The 27,897-nt window shown below is 34.8% G+C and overlaps 1 protein-coding gene across 1 annotated transcript in view; it reads left to right on the top strand.

Annotated features, from left to right (window-relative positions):
- LOC149560651 (uncharacterized) overlaps positions 1-24,996 on the top strand; it is a 28,034-nt gene extending 3,038 nt beyond the window's left edge. Inside the window, exons 2-7 of the mRNA XM_089827658.1 lie at positions 21,305-21,577; positions 21,661-21,757; positions 24,272-24,322; positions 24,405-24,550; positions 24,704-24,772; positions 24,876-24,996. Coding sequence (XP_089683784.1) covers positions 21,305-21,577; positions 21,661-21,757; positions 24,272-24,322; positions 24,405-24,550; positions 24,704-24,772; positions 24,876-24,996 — 757 coding nt within the window. The remainder of the gene's footprint in view (positions 1-21,304; positions 21,578-21,660; positions 21,758-24,271; positions 24,323-24,404; positions 24,551-24,703; positions 24,773-24,875) is intronic.
- The last annotated feature ends 2,901 nt before the right edge of the window (positions 24,997-27,897 follow it).

Raw genomic sequence — 27,897 nt, 5'->3', positions numbered from 1 at the left:
ACTTTACTAGAAGTGTTTGGTGACTCATCAGTTGAACCATACCAAGACTGATTTTCAAGAAATTCCACATCTCTTGAAAGCATCATCTTGTTGTTCAATGGCTCATACAATCTGTATGCCTTTGATTATGGGTTGTACCCTATGAAAATGCATTTCACACCTTTGTCATCCAATTTCTGCCTTTGCTCTTTAGGCACATGTGCATATGCAACACATCCAAATACCCTTAGGTGCTCAACTGTCCATCTTATTCGTGGCCAAGCTTCCATTGGAATTCTGTCACGGACTGCCTTTGTAGGACACCTATTAATTAGGTAAACTGCTGTTGCCACAACCTCTCCCCAAAATTCAGTTGGGAGACCTTTCTCTTTCATCATGCTCCTTGCCATTTCAACAATGGTCCTGTTCTTTCTTTCAGCCACTCCATTCTACTGTGGTGTATAGCTAGCTGTGAGCTCTTTCTTTATGTCATGTTTCCTACAAAAATTTACAAAAGAATTGGAGGTATACTCCCCTCCTCTATCTGATCTTAGGACCTTGATATAATGTCCACATTCTCTTTCAGCCTGGGCTTTAAATTCTACAAATTTATCAAATGCTTCAGATTTATTCTTTAAGAAATACACCCATGTTCTACGACTGAAATCGTCAATGAGTGTCATAAAATATGTACTCCCCCCAATGGAAGTAACTTGCATAGGGCCGACTAGGTCAGTATGCACTAATTCTAATGGATATCTAGCCCTCCTAGAATTTCCAGAATTAAAGGGAAGCCTATGTTGCTTACCCAAAATACAAGCCTCACACTTGTCACATGAATTTCCTATTCGTGGAAAACCTTCTACCATTCTTTTATTTGACAATAAATTTAAACCAGCATAGCCAAGATGACCATACCTGAGGTGCCATAGCCGTGAGGGGTCTTCAATCACACTCCTTAGAGCTGATTGTGTGGGAGGTGCAACACTAACTTGAGATGAGAAACATGTCTCAATCCTCAAGGGAAACATTTTGTTCTTGTTCATTTGAACTGCTGCAAGTAAATTCTTGCTCCCATCCTTTTCTTGAATGACACACATGTCATTCTCCATTAGCACTTTGTATCCATTTTGAATGAGCTGACCAATGCTCATCAAATTGTGCTTCATACCAGGGGCAAAATATACATTTTGTATTTCCCTTTTCTCACCTTTCTTGGTGCGGACCATAATAGATCCTTTTCCCGCAACTGGTAGGGTTCTATTGTTACCCATTTTAATTTCTGATTTGAAACTCTTGTCAATGAATGAAAACAAGGTTTCATTACCACTCATGTGGTTGCTACATCCACTATCGAGGTACCAAACCTCAGGGCTTCCTTCTTCACCAATATTACACATGATGAAGGCAGTGTTTTCACTTCCCATATTCACATCAGCCACATTTGCTTGTCTTGACTGATCTTTCTGCTTCTTCCAACATTCATTTGCATAATGCCCATATTTATGACAATAGTAGCATTCTACGTTACTCTTATTTGAGTTGTAGTTTTTCTTACCTCCTCTTGAAGTATTTTGTGAGCTACTTGCTCCATCTGCTCTTCTTGAGCTTTCTGCTGCAGCATTTCTTTGTCCTCCATTACCTTGGCCTCTGCCTCTGGAGTTTCTGCCTGAGCCATTTCTTCCTCTCCCCCTTCCTCTTGGATTTGACTGAGCCTTGAATGCTTGCTCTTGGGTAGAAGAAGATGTGGATCTATTAATCCTATGCTCATGGGTTTGAAGTGTACCCATCAACTCATCCATTGTCAAAACAGTGAGGTCTTTTGCCTCTTCTATGGTCATGACCAAGTTGTCATATTTATGAGGTAAACTCCTCAATATCTTTTCCACTATCCTCTGCTCTTGATAGTCTTCTCCATTTGACTTCAGCTGGTTAATCACATTGGAGGTCCTTGAGCTGAAGTCTGCAACTGATTCATTCTCCTTCATCTAAAGGTTCTCAAACTCCCTCCTTATATTCTGCAGCTTTACTGTATGGACTTTATCAGTCCCCTTGAAGTTTTTCTCAAGGATATCCCATGCTTCCTTTGCATAATTTGCTGCTGCAATCTTGGGAAAAACACTTTCTGTCATTGTTGCTTCAATCAAACTTAATGCCTTAGCATCCTTCCTCCTTGACTCTTTCAAATGAGTCTTCTGTGCATTTGTGAGAGCAGCATACTATGTTGGATCAGTCACATCATTGAACCCATTTACCACAAACTCCCACAAGACATTTGCAACCATAATAGTTTTCATCTTCTTTGCAAACGTATCATAATTCTATCCATTGAATGATGGTGGCTGCTACCATACCTTTGCTACATCTCTTGCCATAATAAATATCCCAGAAAACAAATTCCCTAACTCACTTTGGATGTGGGGCCTCAAAGCTCTGATACCATGTGAGAAATATGAAAAACAAAATCAAAACTCACAACTTAACCCTAAAAATAATTGCCCGGGAGCAACTATTACAGAGTGATAAATTTTGCTCGGTAACCAAAGAAACCAACTGGCAGGAGTGTTTATCGAGTGAGCTCGGTAAATGAAGGACACACAACTCGGTAACCAAAGGATACCAAGTGAGCTCGGTAAATGAAGAGCTCACAACTCGGTAACCAAAGAGGGTGTGATTACCGAGTGAACTCGGTAGACAAAGAGATTACCGAGTGAACTCGGTAGAAGAGTGATTACTGAGTGAACTCGGCAGAAGAAGGCACTGAGTGTACTCGGTAGCCACAGGAGAATGAAGCTCAGTAGAAGAGGGCACTGAGTGTACTCGGTAGCCACTACAGAAAAAGACTTCTACCAAAGACAAAAATGAGTGCAGACTTATGACGTGGATATTTCCACCATTAAAACCAGAGACCCAAAGCTTCAAACTTTCAAATAAACTTCATAAACACAATGAACAAGAAGCAATGGAATCACTTATGCCTGCTTGCTTACTATTCAACTCTGATTCAAACTATTACAAATCTGGGAGCGTTCGGCTTCAACCAGAAAATCCTAATATAACCCTAAAACTTCAAACTTCATAAAATTTAAACTTCCAACTCTAATGGCTACATACAATAACGCCTGGAGCAATCACTGCTTCAATAGGACGAATGAAAACAATAAACTATGAACTATTAACTTACAGAATGACAAGTAGAACCATGTGCAACTGCAGGCATGACAATGATTCCTTCTGTCTCTGCAACGACTGATCTGCTGATCACTTTTCTCTCTACCTTCCTCTGCTCTGCAACTTCTTCTCTGTCTCCTCTTCTCTACTCTCTCTTTTTGGTCAAATGAATCTGATCATTCCTTTTGTTATATTTGCAAAATGTTTTCCCCCCATTTCTGAATTTCAAAAATTTCACCTACCAGCAATAAATTTATTTGATCATTTTGCAAACTGTCAGGGAGGTAGGTGGGCATTTGGCTCCAGGGAGAAACAACCAACCATAATTAATATTCCAACATTATTTCCCTGCAATCTATTTTAGTTTCACACATAAACTGGGTTCTTTTTTGAAAAAATTCTCCCGTTTGAAGGTCCTTTTGTTTTTCTCTTTTCACGCTCATTTTATTCCATTCCCTTCCGATGGCTACTCACATCATAACTTGCATAATTGAAGTCAATGATTTTACTGGGCAAATAGGGGAATAGATACAATTGAAAGATGATATGAAATGGCTTTTTCAAAATCTGGATTTGAAAGTTTTTATGTTTGTTTTAAAATTGGCAAAATTGAATTAGATTAAAAGACTCCTAATTCAAAATCCAGATTTGAAATTTTTTATGTGTGTTTCAAAAGTGACAAAATTAAATTAGAATACAAGACTTCTAATTTTGTTTGAAAACCAGGTTTTCTGACTTCATAGTAGGAAATGAAAATCAAAACATGGTTTTTTTTTAAGGAGTCTAAAAACAATAGATCAGACTACTTTTTGGAATCTACCTTCAACTCCAAACTTATACATAAAAATGTGTCTTTACACTCATCTTCTGACTGAAACAAATGGTCGAAGTAAAATCCCAAAAACATGAATGAAGATTTTCAAAACCTTGATTTGGCTAAACTGAGATTTGTAGTTGATTTGGCTAAATTGAGATTTGTAGAAATCTCAATTTTTACAATTCCACGAACCAAATGGATCCTAAGGGGGTCAACAATTCTTATCTTATGTTTTTGTTATAGGTATCTTCTAATTATTACTTTGAAGAGAGACATGTACTAGTAGTCGATTTTTTTTTAACTGTTTGGTTTGGCGATTGGCTCATTTGTACCCTACTATTTAGACATTTTATAAAGACTACTAAGACATTTAGCTTGAAATGACACTTTTGGACTACTTGTGCTCCACAATCCCTATGAAGATATCTATGAATATCTAAAATATGAAACTTTAGTTTTAAACACTTCAATTACATAAGAAATTTGACAAAATATGACTTACAATTTAGGAGTTCTAGGTGCACGAAATTAGTTTACTCTTAAAGGCCGTGTCTTAAGAAGGGGCTTCCTAAAAAAATAAGCTTTCAAGAATATTTTAAATCTAATTCTCTCATGAATTTCCTATAACACCTTGGTGTACAATGAATAGGTCATGGTCACAAAATATAAGTAAGTAGAAGAAACTATCATAAAATTTATCTATTAAAATTTACTATTAATTTTAATCTTTAATTTTGATACATATTCGTGAAATTCATTAATATATAATATTAGTCTATCTATTTTTATGCAATTTAATTTATAAAATTGATTATGTTTGTTATTAATTTTAATAGCTAGTTCAGAAACACATCAAATTTTAGAATTATTGACATTGATTTGATGATTTGATTGTCGTTGATTTGATGATTTAATTGTGATGTTGATTTGGTGTTGCAATATTTTTTTTTGGATACCTTGGTTTTGGTAGGTTTGATTGTTTGAAAACTTTTAGTTAGGGTAGGACGTTTTTTATGTTTCAAAAAATGTTGATGCCCCAGTTTGATTTGATGTTTAGTTGGGTAGGACATTATTGATGTTTCAGAAAATTTTGATGCCCTAGCTCAGATGTGGATATACTGCCCCCTCATAAATGAAATTGGAAAAATGGATGTCCAAAATAGGGATGTTCCAATTTTATTTCTAAAAAATGTTGATGAGAACAGTTGGTAAGGAATGCATAGTCACAAAGTAATAGGTAGAATCAATTAAGTAATGTTGATACATAGAAAAAGTGCTCCCCTCAGGATACAAAGTAGGGAAAACTAACATGTCCATCGTAGGATATAGAGTAGGACAAATAACCGATTCAAGATAGAACCATTAGTGAAAAAGCTAAATGTTGAGAGTTGATTGATGTAGGATGATCACTTGTGATGAAAAATTGACATCATTGTTCGATATTCAATTGTTCAAGATGAGGTGAGTGTCTCCAATGACAAGGGATCTTCAGATCAGACATAAACAAATGATGTAGGTGGTATGACACAAGGTTGATTTGTGGAGCTTCATTTTATTGGCTTATCATTTATGTCATTTATGATGAGGATCCTTTTGTGTTGAGACTCTCTGATGTTGATGGTTCAATCTTGTTGATATATGAGATATTTGAGCTTTTTGATGTTCGGACTTGTGCACTTGAGATATCATGGATTTATGTATGCATGTGATAGTCTGATTTGATGGTTATGGTAACAGTGGATGCAGATGTGTATATATATGTGAATGATTAATATAGATGGATCATGAGTGAAAGAAGATGGTATGTTACTGATGATGTAATGAAAATGTGATTTGATAATATGAATGTAATGACATGAAAGGAAATGTGGTAAGATAGAGTGTGATGTAATGAAAGTGAATGAAATGTAATATGAAGTAATGGGATGTGAGTAAATGAGTTGTAATGTAATGTAAAATGAAAGATGAATTGTAATAATATGAATGTTGTGGTAATGTAATAAAATGTGAGACAAGTGTGTTGGATTGTGGAAAAGAAATAATATGTGATGAAATAAGATGTGAGAAATGTAATGGAATAGAATAGAAATGAAATGAGATGAAATGTATAAGGAACGAAAGAACGTATGATACATAATGAAATGAAAATGAAATGACATGTGAGGTAATGAATGAAATGGTATATGATAGGTAATGACATGAAATAGGTAATGAATGGAAATAGGTAACAAAATGAAAATTTAATGAAAATGAAATGAACTTGGAGGGGACAACATGAGATGTAATGTAATGGAATGAAATGGGGGATGAAATGAAATGAAATGTAATGAGATGTGATAACATGATATGTAATGTAATGAAATGAAATGGAATGAAACGTGATGAGATGAAATGAGATGTAATGCGACAGAATGGATAATGAAATGTAATAAAATATAATGAAATGAGAGGGAATGGAATTTCTAAGGAACAAAATGGAATGAAATGGTGAATGAACAAACTAATATATGATAGGATGATATGAAATAATGAAATGGAATGAAATAGTCCAAGTGTGAGGATGGGAGGAAAGAAGATGAAAAGATAAATGGAAATGTGATAAAATGGGACATGACACATGGATGGTGTGAAAAATGGAAGGAAATGAAATTGTCTGAGATTCAAAGGCTATGATGTGGAGTATCAACTTTTGAGGTTCAAAAGCCATGAAATGAATGGATGAAAATGAAAGGAGATGGAGGATGGGAAAAGACAATGCAGCAAATCAGAGGAGATATAATGTGGTGAAATGAGATTACTGAGATTCAAAAGCCATATAATGCAATGAGTGGAATAAGAAGGTGAATGAATGAAGTGCAATGCTAGTGCAGAAATTGTGAAGAGACAAAGTCCATGATATTGGAGTGCTAGAAGCTCATCATGATGTTGATGTTGTTGTCCATGTTTTGATAACCAATCATGAAGTTGTTTGCTAACGTTTTTGAATTGTATCCTGATTTATGTGCCAACCATTTTATTTTAGAGAACCCAAGGTGAATATACAAACTAAATGAATGCAACTGCCACCTTTTTAAAGAGATGCAAACTAATTGTCATCATAGAGTGTGTAATAAAACAAAAAGTGACTAAGTACAACTACCACTAGCTCAGCTATGGTGATATGAATACTATGTCATACCGAGAAGTACTAGCAAAGATGAACACTATACAAGAAAACATGACAACCATGAAGAACCAGAAGCTATAGCCGCAGAATAATAAAAGAAGGCACACAAATAGTCACATGTTAGATGAAAGATCTCACCTAAGATATCACACAAAATTATTCAAGGTACACATGGTGTTCCATACAAGAGGAGACAATTATAAGTGGATACCGATAATGTGCAAAACCATAGGATCACTAAAGTAAAATAGTGAAAAACCAATAAAAGATCATGACTTTATCCTAGTACCTCTAGTCAAGTACATCATCGAGGCACTAAAAGCATATGATAGCATAGGAAATCATTATTTGCAGACCAGGCATGCTTCCAGTTGTGCGAAATAGTATTGAGTTTGTTGAGTTCTACCAGGGAGCAACTATCATATCAGGTGAATAAGAGAGTGTGGCATGTGTTAGTGAAAATTTAGCAATGGGTTCTATTTATGCGTCAATATAAATTAAGCTGGCTGAATGTCAGAACCAAAGGTCAAGTGTACCAAGTAACATGTGATTGTTTGTGTGCTTGATTTTATACACGGTGGGCCTAATGGCTTGGGCCTTAAAAAAGGCATTTGGGGGGCCTAAAAGGTGCTTTCACTAATACATTAAGGGTCAATTTGTGATGCCAATTTGCGACGACAGGAAAATGTTATGTGTTTTTGGCTTTTTTTTTTTAATTATAGCCCAATGACATCGCAATTGTGACGATAGGGAAATGTATGTGTTGCAATTACGACGTAGGCGAGCTATAATTGAAAAAAAAAACTTTTGGTGGGTTTTCGGCATACATTAATATATGCACGCCATTGCAAACATTTCATGTCACATACAAGCGTTGGTCAATTCATTTGCATCTACGAGTTATCATCCTACACGCTATGAGTTAAAATAATCTAAGTTATTGTCCCGCACGCTACGAGTTCAATAATCCAAGTTCAAACCTCTGCAATTGAAAAGGGTTTGACTGCAATGCCTGTAATCCAAGACGCGTGAGGGTGATAAACATGAAGCAAATCATAATCTCCTTCCTCTGCATTGTAATGAGTATCCCACAGGCTTAAACGTCCATTGTTGTCTCCACTCACCACTATAGCCCTTTCTCTGCAAGGAAAAAACTCGACACACGTGATCTCACTTGGAGTGGTTTTAGATATATGCTTATAGTCTAGTGTTGGGTCCTCCAACTTAAACTCAGGCATATGGTATTTCATATCCATTGAAGAGGCAATATTTCTGAGACCTTTGAACTTGTCAATATCAAGATTTTAAGGCACCGACGTTTTGCGCACTTTGAGGCTGCATTTTTTCAAGGTAGGGCACCGTTTGCAACCTACGTGGATGTTTTATCAAATGGGAGCAGCTGGTTGAAGGAAGGGTGATTAGCAGGAAGAAGGATGTCACTGCCAATGTATGGTATGTATATGTAAATGTGATAAATTTGTTTATTATTTCTATTTTTTTTGGATTACTGATTATACATACCTCTATTGATGAACACATTTATTCCACCAAATAGGAGCCGACATCTTAGGGTAAAGCTGATGTGCATATTTTATTACACAATGCAATTGTTCTTTATTAATTCTCAACTACCGAAAAGTAGAAAATATTTTTCTTTAGAAATATAAATCATTTTAAACAATGTCCCCCTACTAACTATTGACAATTAAGTGCAAAATCACATAATCAAAATTTCACACAAGCAAAGTTCAATGAAATGAATGCCAAGATAAGCATCATTTAGGGCATCCAAAGCTCAACAATTAGAATAGTTAAAATGGATAAAGAAAAGAATAATAATGTCACATATTGTTTAGGTGGGAAGGCCTTTGTATTTATAAATATAAACTTAAGTTGACATAACCTACATACCTTGAGAAATTACCTAGAGTTATACAACAAAATTAGCCACTTAAGTGAACCTTATAAATTAGTTTTTGTTACTTGGAATAATACACCAAAACACACCTTGGGTGACCTTATAGAACGTAGCATTGACTCTCCATCTCCCCTATTAATGATAACTTCAGCAAGTCCAACAAGATCTCTAAAATCAAGAATTTTAACCTTAAACAACAAGCTTCCCAAAACTGTTATCTGGTAATGGCTTCTACAATATCAACTTCAACCATCCTATCCAGCTTGTACCATCAAATACTCTACTGATGAATCTCAATATGTCTGTTCATGGTGTTTAAAACCCAATCACCCTTGCTGTCAGAAAATAGTACCACTAATTACTTGGAGATTCATAACCCAATACTCACAATAATCTCGAATCAATGCAATTGTGGGTTTGTTCAAATTTGTGACATGAAATATTGCAATATTCAGAAGAAATTGTTCTTTCACTAAAGAGAAGGCACAGGAAATGAAAGTTACTCTGATACCATGATAATAATATGAATAAATTGATAATAACAAATTATTAATCTGAAGGCCGATACTTATATTTCTATTGCTGCCTGTTATATATTTTCTAAGTCAGCCCTCATACTAATATATATACGGATAACCACTTAAAAGTCATACTTTATTAGTAACGACCATTCATACAAATGGTGATCATTCATAATGAAAATTAATTATCATTATGTTTATAACTTTATACATATGCATGCATGTATGTATGTATGTGATGCAGAGGAAGGGTGGTGAACTTCAAATGCACAAGAAGATTTATAAACTTGAGAGGTTTAGGCACTCTTGCCTACCCAATCCCTTAAGTGACTTGCAAGTTTCACTTCTTAAACTTATCTCCTAGATTTCCCTATGATGTTTTGGACTCAATATATTCCAATCCTCTTGGATTTCAAGACTTTTAGAGTTCTAAGTTAATACCAAACTCCCAAACTTCACAATCTCCTTTAATCTATCCTAGAGACCTGACTGGCAGCCTAGTAGCCCAAAAACCTTTGTATGACTATTTTGGGCCAACACCAACATATTTCTATGGCAGATGCTCTATTTTAATTGCATAAATTCACCAGATTAACAAAGGAACTATATGTAAGACACTTCCTAACACCTTCAACTCTTGGAAAATGCCTACTTATACTATCAAATGGTCAATTCCAAAAGGAATTAGCCCCAAGAATTCTGCAAAACCCGAATCCCCAAATATGGACTCCAAACCCCTATTTTAGGGCATCCTTGATCTCTTGTCTACACATACTCTTGTAACCAATTAAAGATGGGTTCACTATCTACTGGACATCACATAATATTCCCAATCACCACCTATCTCCTTTGCTTGGCAGATTAGCCGCTGCTACACTTTGTCACACCTTTACAACACATGGTTGGATTGTTCTCAACAATGATCACCTCTGTCCCAATGAATTCTGCATATGCATGGTCAATATTATATAATACATGTTAAATTGATTCATTCCATGAATATCAGGCCTACATATTCATGGAATGATCACCATTTCTCTTAAAACCTGACTATGGTAAAAAACGGTTAAAGAAAATTATTGTTATTTCAACAAGCGCAGCAATGAATTCAAAACAATATGGAATTCATCAACTAGTAACTGCAATAGTTAAAGAAACTCTTGTCAAATCCTATGAACTCCAATGAATCAATAAAGACTTCCAAAAACCAAAGAATAGTAGAAATCTCAGAGTTTTTTTATTCACCAATGTTACAAACCCGCACACCAGTCTCATTCACTGTCGCATAACAGAGACTCCACAAGATTAAATAAGTTAAGAAACTATCTCAACCAACTTGTCATTGAATTGAGAATAATTCATTAAACAAATCACAACTAAACTCTAACTTCACTCCAATCCCAAACTAGCCATGTATGTTTAAATATTTGAATATTTAACTAATAAAAGGTTTTATTTGAATATTCACCCTTAATTTTAATGTCTTGGGATTACCTCCTACCCAACCTAGACTTATCAAACATTATTAAAAGCATTATTAAACATTACATCCCAATACTTAGTCCTTTGTGGACATGACCAACATTACACAATGAAGAGTAGTCTTTTAAGGACCTTGTAAATATGCCAATTTAGTGTACTACTTGAAGGTCATGATCGATGCTAGGTTCTTCCAACTGATCCTTGGACTCCACGTATACATTCCACACCTCTGATTTGCTTGGAGAGTTTTGAAGGTCTTCATGATCCTTAAGCTTGACTTGAGTGTTTGAGGTGCTCTTGCACCAGTATATTTATTATTTCCACATATATATTAAATATACAAATATATATTCAAACTCATATCCATTCCAAATAATAACCAATATAGTTCATATAGAATTCAAGATTAATTCTATATTAATCCATTACTGATCTGACTGAAACTATAACACTGACAACAATATCATAGATTCATGAATTCAAATACAATTGGCCACAAACAATACAGGCTTATAGAACCTACAGGTATATACCTATGCTCCACGGTATAATGGCCCGCCTAGGGCAAGACATGAAAAATAGCAAATTGCATTTTTTCAACCCAAAAAAGATATAATACACTATACATTGAATGCCCTCAAAAGGCTGTGAAACACTGTGGGAGTTCAAGAAAATGGCATGTTTATTCAAGAAACCCTAGTTCTGGCAGTGAACAGGCCAGTGGGTTTGGAATTTTATTACACTGTGCCAAACTATTCACAAAGATCTACCAAAACATATAGAGCAAGGAATCAAAGAAAACTAACTAAGAATAACAAGAAATTGTGAATTTCAATTCATATTAAGGTAGTTTCTCGAGTTGCAAGCCAAACTATGACAAAATTGCAGTGTAAATGTTATTGCTTGCTATTAAGGTTTGAGAAAAACCTCAACCAATACATACACCAGGCCTTGGATGACCTTATATATCTCCATATTCCATGTTCCAACTATTGGAACTGACCCATAACCACCTTTGGAGATTTTGTAAAATCTTTCCCAAATGTTGAAGTTAAAATGACAACTTTACAATTTTTCAGCATCTTGACTCCTATCAACCTACCATCACCTCAAATCGATGTAGAATGCCTTCCTCAGCTACATGAACCATGTCTCCATCCTTTTCAAAAAATTATGCTAAAAGTGTTAGATGATACTCATCAATGGCAAGTTAAAGCAATGTAAAGTTCTTCTTTGCCTGCAACACATATAACAACAATGTAAACTTATCTTGAAACTTCTTCTTTTCTTGCAACACATATAACAACAATTATAAGTGCTTGCAAGGTATATACTTATGAATAAATATTACATCCTGATTTTAATGTATGAAAACAATTTTCATTCCTTTTAAGCTTCATTCATCTCGAGGTGCAATTCACAAACTCAAGAATAGTGGCTTTTGTTCTTCAGGATACCTTTAGGGGAAGAGTATGTGAATGCCCCCTCGTGTCTAGAGTCCAGTTTAGAGGAGATGGCTATTTACACTGCTAAGGTTTGTTGAATCTAATTCTGAATAACATTGCTTGCTATTGTATCATGAAAAAAATGAAAGCAAATGATTTAAGAGTTAAAAGAACAAAATGGATTTTTTGAAAAGGCTTTAGAAACTTTCAAGTAAATACTATTGCTAATGATTTATTGCTTCTCTATTTTGGTATTTGATGATTGTCCATGCTTAAACATTTAATGTCATTATGGTTATATGAATGGATTCTTTGCCTTAGAACACTATCATCTTCAAAATCCCATATGAAATCTATATGACCATATCATTTCTTCAATATGCCCTATGGATGTCCCTATCTAACTTTATATCTTTTAATTGCATATAATAACTAATTTATGTGCTTTTTCATGACTATGTTTGACTCATATAATTGTGATCTCTCTAGCACTATGTTGTCATTTAATATTTCTTGCTAAAGCTTGTAAATTTTGTTCCTTTTTGCTATGTCATGTAATATGTCTTGCCTTGTAGCTTATATGTTTTGAAATTTTTGTTAGGCCTTGTAGCTTGTATGATTTGATTGCTGGAGAGCTTCTACACCTAAGCAAGAAGGTTGTTGCACGAGTTATATCCATGCGTTCGGGTATGAAAATTGTATATTTTTTAATCTAATGTATATTTTAACTAGATTTGTAGCTTATATGTTTTGAAATTGTTGTTAGGCCTTGTAGCTTGTATAATTTGATTGCTGGAGAGCTTCTATAGCTAAGCAAGAAGGGTATTGCACGAGTTATAGCTGCGCGCTCGGGTATGAAAATTGTTTTTTTTTTATTCTAATGTATATTTTAACTAGACTTTTAGCTTATATGTTTTGAAATTTCTTTTAGTGGCTTAATGTTATAAGCTCTCTTGAAATAAGACCTTCAGGCGGTTGGTCAAAGTTTTACAAATAATCTTAGGAATAAAGTCAAAGAAAGTATTTTTAAAATATTAAAGTATTTAGCTAGGTCTAAGAAGATTTGTGTACTTTCGATAGTTTTGCTTAGTTTTTGAAAGTTGCAATAGACCGAAGTTTTCATAGCCCAATTTTTGCTTCCTACAAAGAACGATCATGTTAGATAATATAAGTGAAGAACAAAATAGGGAGACAATCGCTAGATTGTGGTCTAACTTGAAAAGAAAAGGTGATGGAAAATGTTATTGTCCTTGCAATATTTTTAAGGGCTTAAACCGTAGAAGATTGCTAATCAAAACAGTTAAGAGACATTGTAGGGAGAATGGTCACATTGAAGGGGGGCATGACTATCATCCACTGGTAAGTCGTTCATTATATCATTTTAACAATTTATATACATATGAAATCACTTGATGATGAGTTGATGATCATGGTTTATTTATGTTAATCAATTTTATATAGGTTGTTCTTCCCAGGGAAGTACATGATATGAACCACAACAATCCGAAGAATATGGTTTTCGAAGTGGAGGAACATGGAGGTGCAAATATCCAAGGTGAAGATAATGATCCCATGGAAGATGACGATCATGCACCAGAAAACACAATTGAAGAGGATGGTATAAATACATTGATCCATGACACATCTAGTCCAAGCGTATTTGATCATGATGATGATGATAGCCTCGATGTACCTCTACTTTAGAAGCCATATGAGCCCCTATACAAAGACTCCCAAACAACTCTTCTCTCTGTTGTATTGTTGTTGTTGAACTTGAAGGTTATGAATGGTTTATCCAACATAACAATGTCACGTATGTTAAGGTATGTCATATATATCTTTATAGTTAACAAAGGGTGAACAATGTACCACTAATATTGTTTATATTAACAACTTATATTTTTTGTTGTAGATTGATAGGCGATTTTTTGTTACCATCATCAAATATTCTACCTTGCTCATATCGAAAATTAACTGTTGTTATGAAAGATATTGGAATGGAGTATGAAGCAATACATGCTTGTCCCAATGATCATATTATATATTATAAAGAACATGAATTTGCAACACAATGCCCTGTATGTCACACAAGTAGATATCGAACAGATTGACTAACAAAAAAGGTGCCTCAAAAGGTTCTTCGTTACATCCCCATTATTCCACGGATGTGACGATTATTCAGGTGTAGTAGCTTGGCTCAATTTATGGATTATCATGCATGCAATAGAAGTCAAGATGACATTATTCGGATCCCTGTGGATGGTTCGACATTTATGCACATAGAGGAAAAGTGGCAACACTTCAAAGAAGAAACTCGTAATCTCAGGCTTTCATTGGCAGCGGACGATGTCAATCCATTTGGAGAGATGAGATCTGTTTACTCGGTGTGACCTATTTTTTTTATCAACAATAACATTCCTTTGTGGATGTCAATAAAGAGGGAGCACATTATGTTGGCAATGATTGTTCCAGGTATCTTATCATTTGATAGTTATTAATTTACACGTACTTACAAATCTTGCAGTAAAACGGTCACAATAACTATGTAATGTTACTGTTCATTCAAGTAGGTAAATACCAAGTAAAAGATATGAATGTATATATTGAGCCTCTTATTGACAAGTTGGTGGAGTTATGGAACGGTGTCACTATGTATGACGTGTCTAGACCAATACGACAAAGACAATTTCAATTCCATGCAATACTTGCATGGACAATACATGATGCCCCAGGGCTAACACATTTTTGTGGTATGTTATAGTGAATTCAAGTTGCGCACAATAATTCTAATTATAAAAATCAACATATTTAATAATCCAATTACATCATTATCTTGTAGGTCTTCAAACAAAGGGAAAAATTGCATGTCCAGTTTGTGGTCCAAAGATGAAATCTCGTCATTCAAAAATTTTAGGAAAGCAGGTGTTTGATGAGTGTAGACACTTCCTCCACAGGAATCATAAGTATCGAAGTACGAAAAAAAATCTTTTCAATGGGAAAGAAGAGACTACATCAAAGCCACGAAGAATGACACCTCGCCTATGGAAGTTGGAATATAATAGAATTAATCATCGAGGTAATGCCGTTCCACCTAATGGTTTATGTTTGTAATTTATATATTTCTATTGTAATTTTTGTTGACTAATTGTGTAATTGATGATCATGAAGGTCGTCAAGGCAATACTGACAACCTTCCAAAGGGACTAAAAAGCTATCGCAGACAATTTAGTAGGTTTCCCTACTACGAGCACTTACAAATTGTGCATTTGTTTGATACTATGCATATTAGAAAGAATATAACAGAGACATTGTGGAAAATATTGGATGGAAGGCGTGACAAAGAAAAAATTGTCAAAATTTGTAATGACATACATGAATCCAATCATGCATTGAAAAATTTCATTCACTCAAATAGCAATAGAGATCAAATTAATATAAGTTCCCTTCTATGGTTATTAACGGAGCAGCAAAGTGATGCCATAAAAGAAGTCATACGAAAAATTCGATTTCCCATAGGATTTGCTGCGAACATAAACAATCTCATATCAAAAAAAAGTGAATTTGGGCCAGGGCTCAAAACGCATGATTGGCATACTTTTGTCAAGGTAAGTTATGTTCTTCTGTATTTACAATATATTCATAAACTACGTGAATTGTTCGTTATGTTATGTTAGAAAACAATGAAATGATTATTTTATAATTACTGCAGTACGTGCTTCCTCTATCTCTCCCAGAGTACTTCAACAATAGCATCAAACAAGTGATATACGATCTTGGAAAATATATGAGGTAAGCAGTAATATCTGTTCAATTTGTTGTATATATTTATTATATTCGTGATTTGTTTTTCTTGCTATGTAATCTATTGTATATTATTTTGTAAAGTCTCATATCTATATATTTTTTGTGACTTGAATCTCTTAATGTAGGTGGTTGTCATCTAAAGAAATCCATAAAGAAGATATAAACTATTGGAAGAGAAGAATTCCTCATTTACTGTGTGAAATGCAAAAGTGTCTACCTCCAACTTTTTTCAATGCACAGGAACACTACCTCATACACCTAGTTGAGGAGATTGAATTGTGTGGACTTGTACACACTAGGTCAATGTGGATGGTTGAGAGGCATTTGAAATCTTTGAAGGCTTTGGTTCGACAAAGAGCACATCCTGAGGGTTATATGGTAGAGGGATATATGGTATACCAGACTATGGTGTACATTACTGAATATCTTCCTAAGTTTGCATCAAATATCCATGTAGATCGCATTTGGGATCTCGAGCCTTTTAAAAAATTAGAAGGGGAGTACTTGATGGGGAAAGGTACATTGAGGAAAGTGAGAGGTAATAAATTACAAGATATTATTGTAATAAATTATTTCTTAATCTTCAAAATAAATCGGTTGTAAGTTGTCTATTTTTTTTTGTTTGTACAGGTGCTCGAGAGTGGGATGCGCTACATTTGTATATTGCAAACAATCTTGATTGGATGATGGTATGGATTGAACAATGTCAACATTCTGGTCACACATTAACATGGGAAGGTGTATCTTCATTGGTTAAAGAAGCTCATCATAATGGAGATTCCAATGTTACGCAAAGGGAAATAGATTTAGCACGTGGTTCAAGAGATTTCTAGGTACGTAAAAATTTATTAATCACCCGTATGTTTATCAACTCACGATACAATAATTTTGATATGTTTCACATATTATTGCAGGTTAAACACCACAAGGCTATGTTCTGTAATGGTCAAAAATTTCGTGTCAAAGTGTTGGATGACACGAAGAAAACTTGCGATTTAGGAATAACTGCAGTCTTTCAAGTGACTAATATTTCATCTAGAAACGACTTACATCCTCAAGAGTCTGAAAATCGATACTATGGCATTTTGGATGAGATAATTGAGTGTGACTTTAGTTCCTTCAAATTAGTACTCTTCGTTGTCAAATGGTAGAGGCTATGACTTAATCCAAATGATCCTGATAGAACTGTTATTGAACATGATAATGGATTTACAATAGTTAATACAAGATCGTTTGAGCCAGTTGGGGATGAGCCTTATGTTCTTCCAAGCCAATGTGAGCAAGTATTTTACTCAAAGGTTCCACATAAACCGAGTTGGTCATTTGTTGTTAGACATGAACCAAGAGGAAGGCCAATAAAGTATAATACGATGGAAGAAGAAGATACCGAAGAAGTAGAAGATGATGTAGATGGTGATCACGATCGACAGTTATTGGATGATGTTCTTGACACAAATTTTCATGAAGAAGAAGAAGAAGATGATGACGATGATGCTGCTACTGATGATGATGATGTTGATGATGATGTTGATGATGACGATGATGATGACAATGACGATGATGATGATGGCGAGGAGGATGATGATGACGACGATGATGATGATGACAAGGAGGATGATGATGACGATGACGACGATGATGACAAGGACGACGATGATGATGATGATGATGATGACGACGATGAGGATGATGATGATGGAATTTAGAGGTATGCCATCAATCCTTAATCTATTTAATATTCATTTCTTGATAGAAATATATTTGTCTTATATATATGGTTACATAGTTAATTCATTATCTATTTAAAAGCTACAAGTTTCAACTACAAATAGAATACTGCTAATCTAAATTAACTATTAATCTAAATTAATTAAATAAAACTATTTAAAACACATATTGATGCGTGAATGTATTGAGCCTTATTTTCTTTCAGGTCAAAAGCATTTGTAAGTGTTTAGTTTAGAAAAGGGAATTCATTAAATATCTATCAAAGGGAGTTGTACCTAGAATATAATTCATAGGGAAAACATAATATAAGTGCTTACCCAATTTGTTGATTAATAATTCAAGTATCTCTAACATTTCATTTTTGAATAGGAATAACATTGTATCAGTATGTTGATTTACAGACTAAAACTAGAAAACTTATTTTAGTACATGTATTTGGATCTATGGGATTTACACGATAAGTAAAAAGAAACTAGTAATCCATTTTAAAATTATTATAATGGGTTTTGGAAGAAATTAAAATTATCTTAATTAATATAAAATATCTAACTGAATTTCAAAATGTTATGCAAGTGGCTTTAGTCTAGGTGTTTCCTCTACCTCCACACACATCAAACAACTTCAAATAGCATGTCCCCAAGGTGACTAAGCCCTCAACTCATCAGCTGATACAAAAACCCAGTTTTAGCCCTTCACTAGGCCTACTTCCCTAGTAGGCTTATAATGTGAGCCTGATTTAAGTGTTTTATTGTGTACCTTTTAATGTTTTTAATTTTTATGTGATGCTAATGATGGATGTGATTATGATTATGATGTAATTATGCTCACGATTATTGAATTACATTTGTAGGAAATTGAACCCCTTTTAGGAGCATCCCGCACAGTCTCATGGATCGACAGGTATAAGTCAATACTCCTTATAGACAGTCTATTTAATACACTTATCAATAGTAAGATTGATGTCTTCTAAGATCTCTCCCATTTGCAGGTACCAGCGAATAGGTATTTGTCAGAAGTGTCTTCCTCGAGTGAGGGAAATATAGGAATAGAAGAGGAAAGTGAGACATGCAGTTTATCTAGAATAGGGAGATTAACTAGAGGTCAAAGGACTAGAAGAAAATTCAATAAACACATGAAATTTTTCCTTGCTCAAGGGGGGTCATGTTCTTATGATGATGAGACGGAAGGCGACATCGAGGTGCCCTTGAGGTACCAACATCTACAGAAACATTGGGTACCCAAGGAACTTCCTCCAATAAACACTGATTTTTGTGTTAATGAGAGGATATATCGCATAGCACCATCATCACTACATGGTTTGGGCCTATTTTCTATGGACGGCATAAAGGTGTCTTACAACAAAGTTTATGAATTGATGGAGTATGTTGGACCATGTTACAATTACAAAAGTTGGATGCATATTGTTAAATATAAAAAAAGTATGCATAGGTATGCCCTCTTGGCAAATTATATACAATAGCAAGACAATAGTCAAAGTAAAAGTGTGGCTATATGCATTGATGGAAGGCCAAAAGCAACATGGAATATTGCGGGTTTTATAAATAGTAGACGACCTGGGTCAACTATAAAGAAACCCAATTGCATATTTGAGGCGCGTGAGGGAAATCGTGTATTCATCTATGCGATAAAATCAATACGTGTAGGGGAAGAGCTTCTTATTGATTACAATTTGAACCACATAGATACAAATGAGGCTACTATCATGGGGTGGTACATACTATTAAACCAACTTCTAATCAATGACTCCAACATACCATTTAGTCAATAAATTTTTGGCTAACATTTTTATACTTCATCTTTGACACAGGGGCACAATATGGAGCAACCGCCCAGAGGGGATGCTGACGATGCTCCCAGCTCATCTACACATGAGCAGGTAAAACTCATTTGTAATTGTGCAAACTAGATAGAAGCAAAATGTTATTTTTTTAATGTTGTTTTCTTTATTGTTTTGGAGTAATTTTGATAATACTAATACTATTGTTGTCACAGAGGGCTAGTGATCAGAGGGAGGGAAAGGAACCTGCAGTCCCTTAGCAAGCCCCCCCTGAGGAGGACCCTTTCTATATCGATTTAGCAGAGACCGATGACCTGATTGGTTTGATTAAAATTAATTTAAAGAAAATTAGCAAAGAAATTCTACGTTTGGCAACCATAAAGCCTATGACTCAACAAATAAAAGATAGGGCATCTGAATTGTTGCACACCTCTGAGTCCTTAAAAGTAAGTATTAATAAATTTTTTAATTATAACAAGAGTTCAATAATGGTTTTTATGTTATGCTCTTTTATGGCATTAATTAAAATATGGATGCATTGTCTTTACAGAGTTTTTTGCTTGATTTCGAGCCCCGTTCCCATGATGAGGGTGCTGCAGGTGGTTCAGGTAGATCGCATGTTCCATTTCCAACTTCTGTTTTCCAGTGAATATATATAAGAATTTTAATAATCATTGACAATACATGCTCGAACAATCCTTTTTTTTAATGTTCTAACAATCTTGTCCATGCTAGTCCACGTGTTCTATATTTATGCATGCTCTAACAATTTTATTCTTCAGCTTCACATCAATTGAATCCTACGATGATGCTGCCTCCATCTAGGACAACCAAAAATCTCTTTTCGACTGCTGAGTTAGCAACACGCAGCTTACATGCATCGACTGTTGCACCATCTGCTGGTACACAAATCCCTCTTTTTCTCTCTTATGACAGCAACAAACAGTTTCTTTTTTACAACTTTATAATATCAATTATCATTTGTTCTTTTATACTTCGATCGTGACAAAGACTTATGAAACTTATGAAACTTTTTGCAATAGGACCTGCAACATCATTTCCTGGATGTTCCTATGTTCCTAGTACGAGAACGGTGAAGGATGTCACATTGATTGTCAGTGATGATGAAGGCATTCCATTAAAAGTAGCCAAAGTTCCAGGTACTTTAAAGTTATTATTATTCTATAGTGATATAATAGTAATTTAGTTTTTGATCACTCTTCATCGACTAATGATCCCATGATTGTTTTGTAGGGAATGATCTTTTTTGGAGAAAACTTGGTGATGAGTGTTTGTGAATATTTGGGCCCACCATGCGTACCTGGTGGAACATCATATCCTAACTAAAACCCCAAACCACTATTTTGATTTCATATCATTGCTATAATAGTTTTCCTTTTCGTCCATTTCTTGAACTATATTAAAGGTAGCTTCACTTCATTTATGAGTCTAACATGTTTTTTTGTACTTAAAAGGTGGAATCACCAACACAAACTGTTGAAGGATGATCTTATAGAGAGCATGACCCAACTCTTTGGACCTCGTGCATTCGAGAGAAACAAGCTCCTTGAAAAAGCTAGTTTTTGTTTGAAGTATATTAGGGACCAGTACAGAAAAAATTTACAGGATAACCCCAGGTACGAGCGTTCGCCCTATGTTCCTGAGGTTGAGTGGCAGGCTCTAATTTTGGATGGAAAGTATAAAGCTAACAAGAAAAATAATATTACACCAGTGGAGAGTACAACAAGGTATGTGATACTGTTGAGAATCTAATTATGTACTAATTAACCTCCATATTTATACTATCTAACATATTTCAAACTTTTCATAGATTGCCTGACACATCAAAGGCAACAAAGGCAAGACTAGAAAAGCACGGGACACACAAGCTCGACTCTGGTGGTTTTCCGAAACTTCAATCAAGAGTTGTAAGTATTAGTAAATGAAAAATTATATCAAATTTTTTATATAATGTGAAGGGAAATGCTAGGACTCCCTTATTTAGCTCATCAATTATAAATAGGTCAATAGAATATAATAACAGTAGTGGATTTTCATATTCAATATAAACAATTCAACAATTGAAGTCAAGACTCTGCAATCTAGATTAGTGAAGAAAACTTGTGATTCACTAATATGACATTATTTAAAATCTCACCCTTGACTGAATTTTCCTCCAATAGTTGAGAATAAAGGCAATGGTTGAAAGAATGAGGGAATGCAGCAGCACTTGCAACCATTTTTATTTCCAAAGAGCTGAACTAACTCTTACCCAACTTAAGAATTTGGAGAAAATATGTTGGTACAAGCAAAGCATACAAACATGCAACATTTATATAGTAGATTGCTCCATCAAAATTGCTCAATTTTTCTCCTATTATATTGTGATGGATATAGATAATTTGCTATTGATATTTTAACTACCCTCCATTAGTTGATGAAAAAATGCAAGTAAAATTCACCATACCACGCAAAAATGCAGGGCTCAGAGTTCAAGAGATGCCTCACAGAAGACGATAAGAGAATTGGCTTCCAACAAGGCTATAGAGCCGTGGTTGAACGACTACGAGCTGAAATTAGTGTGGAAGGTTCTAATACTGATGCATCTCAGCCACAGGTAAATAAGCTAAATGAAATTTATTTCAAATTGAATACTTTACCAATTAGTCTATTTGATGTTAAGTTCCAATATAAAATGAGTATATCTATTTTAAGCAAGCAATGATAACAATGCATAGGATGTTGGAATGCAGCCTGACAATCCTTCTACATAATCTGTGGATGTCGAAGGTTCGCATGATGTGCATCCCAGTGGTGGAGGTATACATTTGCTATTAAATTTTTTATATGTAATTGCAATTGGTGTTTGGATTAACGTAACATTTTGTATAGCAGCTGTAGAGGATCGAGGGGTCGATGTTCATGACCGTGTTGACGTTGAGTCCAGACAAAATGATGTGGTTAGATCAGGTAAAGAGACATAGTTATGTTATTTAAAATAATTAAATACTTGTAACAATTATAATAAATTATTTTTAATTTAACTCTTTTATTTGTTATTGCAGAGGACCCCCCTTTGCAACAGCATAGGAATTTGAGATCATCAAGAATAGAGAACAAAACAACTGATGAGGGGGGAATTGATGATGACACTGATGCTCCTCTTAGAGCTTACATAGAAAAAAGAAATAGAAAGAAAAAAAAGAAATGATTGTCACTACATACCTTAATTGATAATGACTGTATTTTATGTCTCAATGAATTTAATTATGTGCTAATGAATGTTCATGAATTATGTGTTAATGTAGAATATTGATGAATGTTGCATGTTAACGAATCTAATGTGTTAATGAATGTTATCATGTGATATTGATTGAATGTTATCATGTGATATTGATTGAATGTTACATTTTATTAATTTTTGAAAGAATGAATGAATGTTAGATGTTAATGGGGAATGTAGAGTGATGTTAGGGGGAGGGGGGTGGGGCCAAATGAGCTTCCACCTTCACGTGGTTGGCCCTGTTTAGTAGAGAATATTAAACTATTCTCGAAACAAAGTGAAGCTCAATAAGATGTAAGTGAAGCTCAAATTGGCACAAATAGGGAGTCTATATGATGTAAGGGGTCATTTGAAGTCCTAGGGTGTCCTAGGAAGAGTTATGGGTGGATGGTAGTGTTTACATGATGTAATAGGCTATTAAAGCCCCTAAATGATGTAAAATGCACTCAAAGTGCAAGATCCATTATTTCCCGCTCCTTCCCCAATATCAAATGCTTTAATTTTGATATCCTTGAAGTCATCTCAGAGGCTCCCAATTACACCAATACATGGATGCAAGAACACTAGCAACAACCTCATGTGTTAATAGGATATGGCATAAAGTTGCACAAGATGACAAGTTGTTTTGGCTCTTGGTGGGTTTGAGAAACTATATTCTCTTTCCCTTTGGCCTATGCTTAATCCATCTGCTTCTTCTTCTTCTTTGCCATGTCCATTTCCTTCTCAAGCCTTGTCTCCCTTCTTATCAAAGCCTGGTCTGAATAAAAAGCACAGTGCAAAGACTCAATCTTGGGGTAAGGATGAGATTCATCTTTCTCTTTCTCTTTCTCTTTTCTCTATCCATTGCTATGAGAAAATGAGTAGTCCTCCTATGCAAAACGCGTCCTCTGCCCAGTTTCAATCTTGCAAGCATCCCATATTTGAAGATGCAAGCAGGCCCAAATAGGTATAAATCCATCTAGCCCCACAATAGATATTGCTGGTATTTCAGTTTTGTGTGTATTAAATTTTCGTGAAGACCAAAGTTTGTATCTTTTCATTCCTAATTTGATCATGGAATTGTAAGTAAACATCAGAACCAGATAGACCTTATAGTTTTCATGTTAGATGTAAATATACAGCTAGTTTGATGCTCATACGTCTTACACTGCCTGGTCAGAAGGAGCGCTCGTGTGCAGCCTTGAAACCCTTCCAGGTGGCTGATAAAAAGGTAAAATTTCTAGATTTGATTTGTTTAGAGTGTTCCATGATTGGTCATAGGTATTGATGCATCAATGGCAACAGATTATCAGAAGAAATTAGGTATTGATGCACATAAAATTATTTCTGTGCAGTCTATTCGTGCATTTGTTGATGCATCAATGGCAACAACTTATGAGAAGAAATGGCCACTTTACCTGAGTACTAAAAACACAATTTTAAAAAAATATGATGGAAGGTATGTTTTCAAATCAATACAAGGATTGATGATCTTATTTTTACCTTTTTCTCTAACACACCTTACTTCCCATGTTATCATTCTTTATGATTCTCTAGCTTAAGGATCCTCATATTCTCGGAGATTCTTCTTATATGTGACTTAAATTGGTAGGTTTAAAGATATCTTCCAGGAGGTATATGAGGCCAGTTGGAAAGATAAATATGACACAACAGGAATCTGGTTGGTTTTATTTCTTGGCGCAATAATATGAAGATTGCAATGTTGATTATCTTGATTCTATCGGGCACACAATAACTTCTTTCAATGATTGATTCATGAATAGGTATGAGCATAGGCTTATTGATGACATGGTAGCCTATGATTTGAAGAGTGATGGTGCCTGTGTTTGGGGGTGCAAAAATTATGATGGTGATGTGCAGAGTGATTTCCTTGAACAGGGTTAGTGGTACAAAATACTATTTTTCATTGAATCTGGCTTTGAACTGATCATTATATCTAATCTTACATATATCTATTGTTTTTGTAAGGAAGAAAACATGAATTGAGATTTTTTCAGGGAAGATATTGGCTGGCTCCACAATCATGATTAAGCAGGTATAATTAGTGATTTTGCAAATTATTGCTTCTCTGGTTTAAATCTGTCTCTTCTTTTACAAAGATAATATAACAATTTATCAATTATATTGCTTATTCAACAATTACAGTACTAACAGATTTGAAAACACCAAGCAATAATAGTATATGCATTAACTCTTTCGAACATATAGTTGAATATTCTATGGAAGGCTTGTACTACCGTGTTTCATTGCAAGGTTATGCATATTTTTGTTCTCAATAAGATATCACAGATAGACTTGAGACTTGATACATATTCCAAATTGAAATAAGTCACCATCTTTTCCTGAAGTAACCAAATTGTGTAAATATGTTACCTTGGATATTTTAGTCTTACAATTTATGTACAGATTATTTTATAGTATGATTAAGTATTGTTAACTGCGTATATTTACTATTTAGTTGTATAGGATACTTAATGAAATAAATTAATGTAACTTTTTTTTTTTTTTTTTTGTATGGAGTTACCCAGCCCCAAAAAACATTGTTGTATTGGTATGTTGTATGCAACTACCCATTCCCAATTATGATTCCAATTTGGCAACTTAGGAGTTGTGAGAGCAGTTCAAATCACTCACTGGGGAAGATGGTTCATAATCATTTCCCCACTTGCTTCCTTGTATTGTCATAATTGGAACATAGGCATCTCTCTCTAATTAATGCTTACCTCTGATTTATTAACCGTATTGTTACTATGGATATAACACAATTAAATTTAAATCTCTTGATATCTGGATCATCAATCCAAGCATGGCTATAGAGAATCGTAGCTGTGTAGACACCAAATTTGAACAATCCACTTACAATTGACAAATAGATTATTGGTAGTGTCCTCATCTACTTGATAGATTAAGCATGCAAAAGCTTGGTAGGTGCCTCAAACCTAGCCCTAGTTTCATTGCCAACCATAAATTTGGTGTATACATGAAAGCTGTTTTGATCTTGTGAGCATTGAATATCAGGATCTCCATTTGACTTCTCATTATTAATGCCTTGACTCACTACTGCTGGATAAACAACCTAGTTGAAGTCCAGTGCAAAGAGGTTGCTGGCTACCAAAGATTTGATAAGTGTTACGAAAATATTCACTGTAACAATCTCCTTCTAAATTGAACTCCCGATGAATATTAATCTGGAATTCTTTTGGCACCATCTTTTTTATTTGTTTTTTAATATTCTAAATTCCTACTCTAGCCTCATTGCTCTATTTTGGTTTTTATTCTATTTAATTATATATGTAATATTACAATGTGAAATTCAATGTTCAGATGTTTGTGGATGAAGTAATGGAACTTGTGGAGCTCACTTCTTTGAGAGGTGCCTTGGTTGGGCTTCCTGGACTGAATGGCCTATCTACTGAATAGCGTAAGTGGTTAACAATAGCAGTAGAGCTTGTGGCTAATCCTTCAATTATATTCATGGATGAGCCAACTTCAGGCTTGGATGCTCAGGCAGTAGCTATAATTATGAGAACAGTAAGAAATATAGTTGGCATGGGGAGAACTATTGTTTGCACAATCCATCAGCCTAGTATTGATATCTTTGAGGTATTTGATGAGGTAAAGATTTGGTTTTCTTAAAATAGCTTTGTGAAGCATTTGAAATTGGCATCTTCTTAAAGCTAAATGAAATATGCTGTAGCTATTCTTAATGAAGCGAGGAGGTCAGCTTATCTATGCAGGTCCACTTGGTCACAATTCTAACAAACTTATAGAATATTTTTTCGGTAAGATGCCATCCACTACGGTTTTATTTTGTTGAGAGATTTAGATCCAAATCTGGTACCTTTTGATGAGCAGTTTGAATTTTGGAGTTGTAAGTAGTCATAGTTTATTGTACTAGAACCAATAGGAAGTCAATTTTATATACAAGGAATTGGTCATGCCAGATAGTGTTGACCACTAAGCTTTTAGCAAACATTCTCAATACGTTGAGCTTAAGAGTCAAGCACTAGCTGCAATCATCATATATGTTTCAGCTAATTGAAAATGATTCATGTAGGCCATTGAGGGGGTTCCACAGATCAAGGAAGGTTATAATCTAGCTACGTGGATGTTGGAAGTAACTTCTATGTCAGAAGAGCACTGTCTAGCTGTCAACTTTAGTGAAATCTATAAATCATCAAAATTGTATAGGTGAGTGAGTTTGCCTTATTGATCTCTTCAGCCTGTTCCAATGGATTTTACATTTTATTTTCTATCTTGTACATTTTCCTATCATAGGAAAAACATGGCATTGGTAGATAGTTTGAGCAAGCCAATTCCAGACTAAAGAGAGCTTCATTTTGAGACAAAGTACTCTCAGCCCTTTCTAGCATAATGCATGGCTTGCCTATGGAAGCAACACTGGTCCTACTGGATAAACCCTCAATTAAGGCATCCAAATATCAATTGAAGGGCAGCTTAAAGCACGATTTTTTTTTGTTTTTGTTTTAATCCTTCAACCGTCGCACCTACAGTAACCTTGATGCAATTGGAGGGGTTGGCATCGCAATTGCGATGGAAAACACTAGAATTGTGACGCAGTTGCCATTACACCTACCCTCCAATTGCGACGGGGTTGCTGTAGGTGCGACGACAACCCCGTCGCAATTGCGACGAAAAACACAAGAATTGTGATGAGGATGATGGGACAATAAGGTGGCTGCATAGCGACAGATAGGCATCGCAATTGCGACGGCAAGGGGTAGACGTCGTAAATTGTGACTAAATAACTATGATGTCAATGTC

Source organism: Cupressus sempervirens, chromosome 4 (genome assembly GCF_028749045.1).
Source record: "Cupressus sempervirens isolate cs-2001-9-10 chromosome 4, ASM2874904v1, whole genome shotgun sequence".
In the NCBI taxonomy this organism is placed as follows: Eukaryota; Viridiplantae; Streptophyta; class Pinopsida; order Cupressales; family Cupressaceae; genus Cupressus; species Cupressus sempervirens.
Note: the sequence above shows the minus strand (reverse complement) of the source record. Positions and strands in the feature narration are given on the sequence as shown.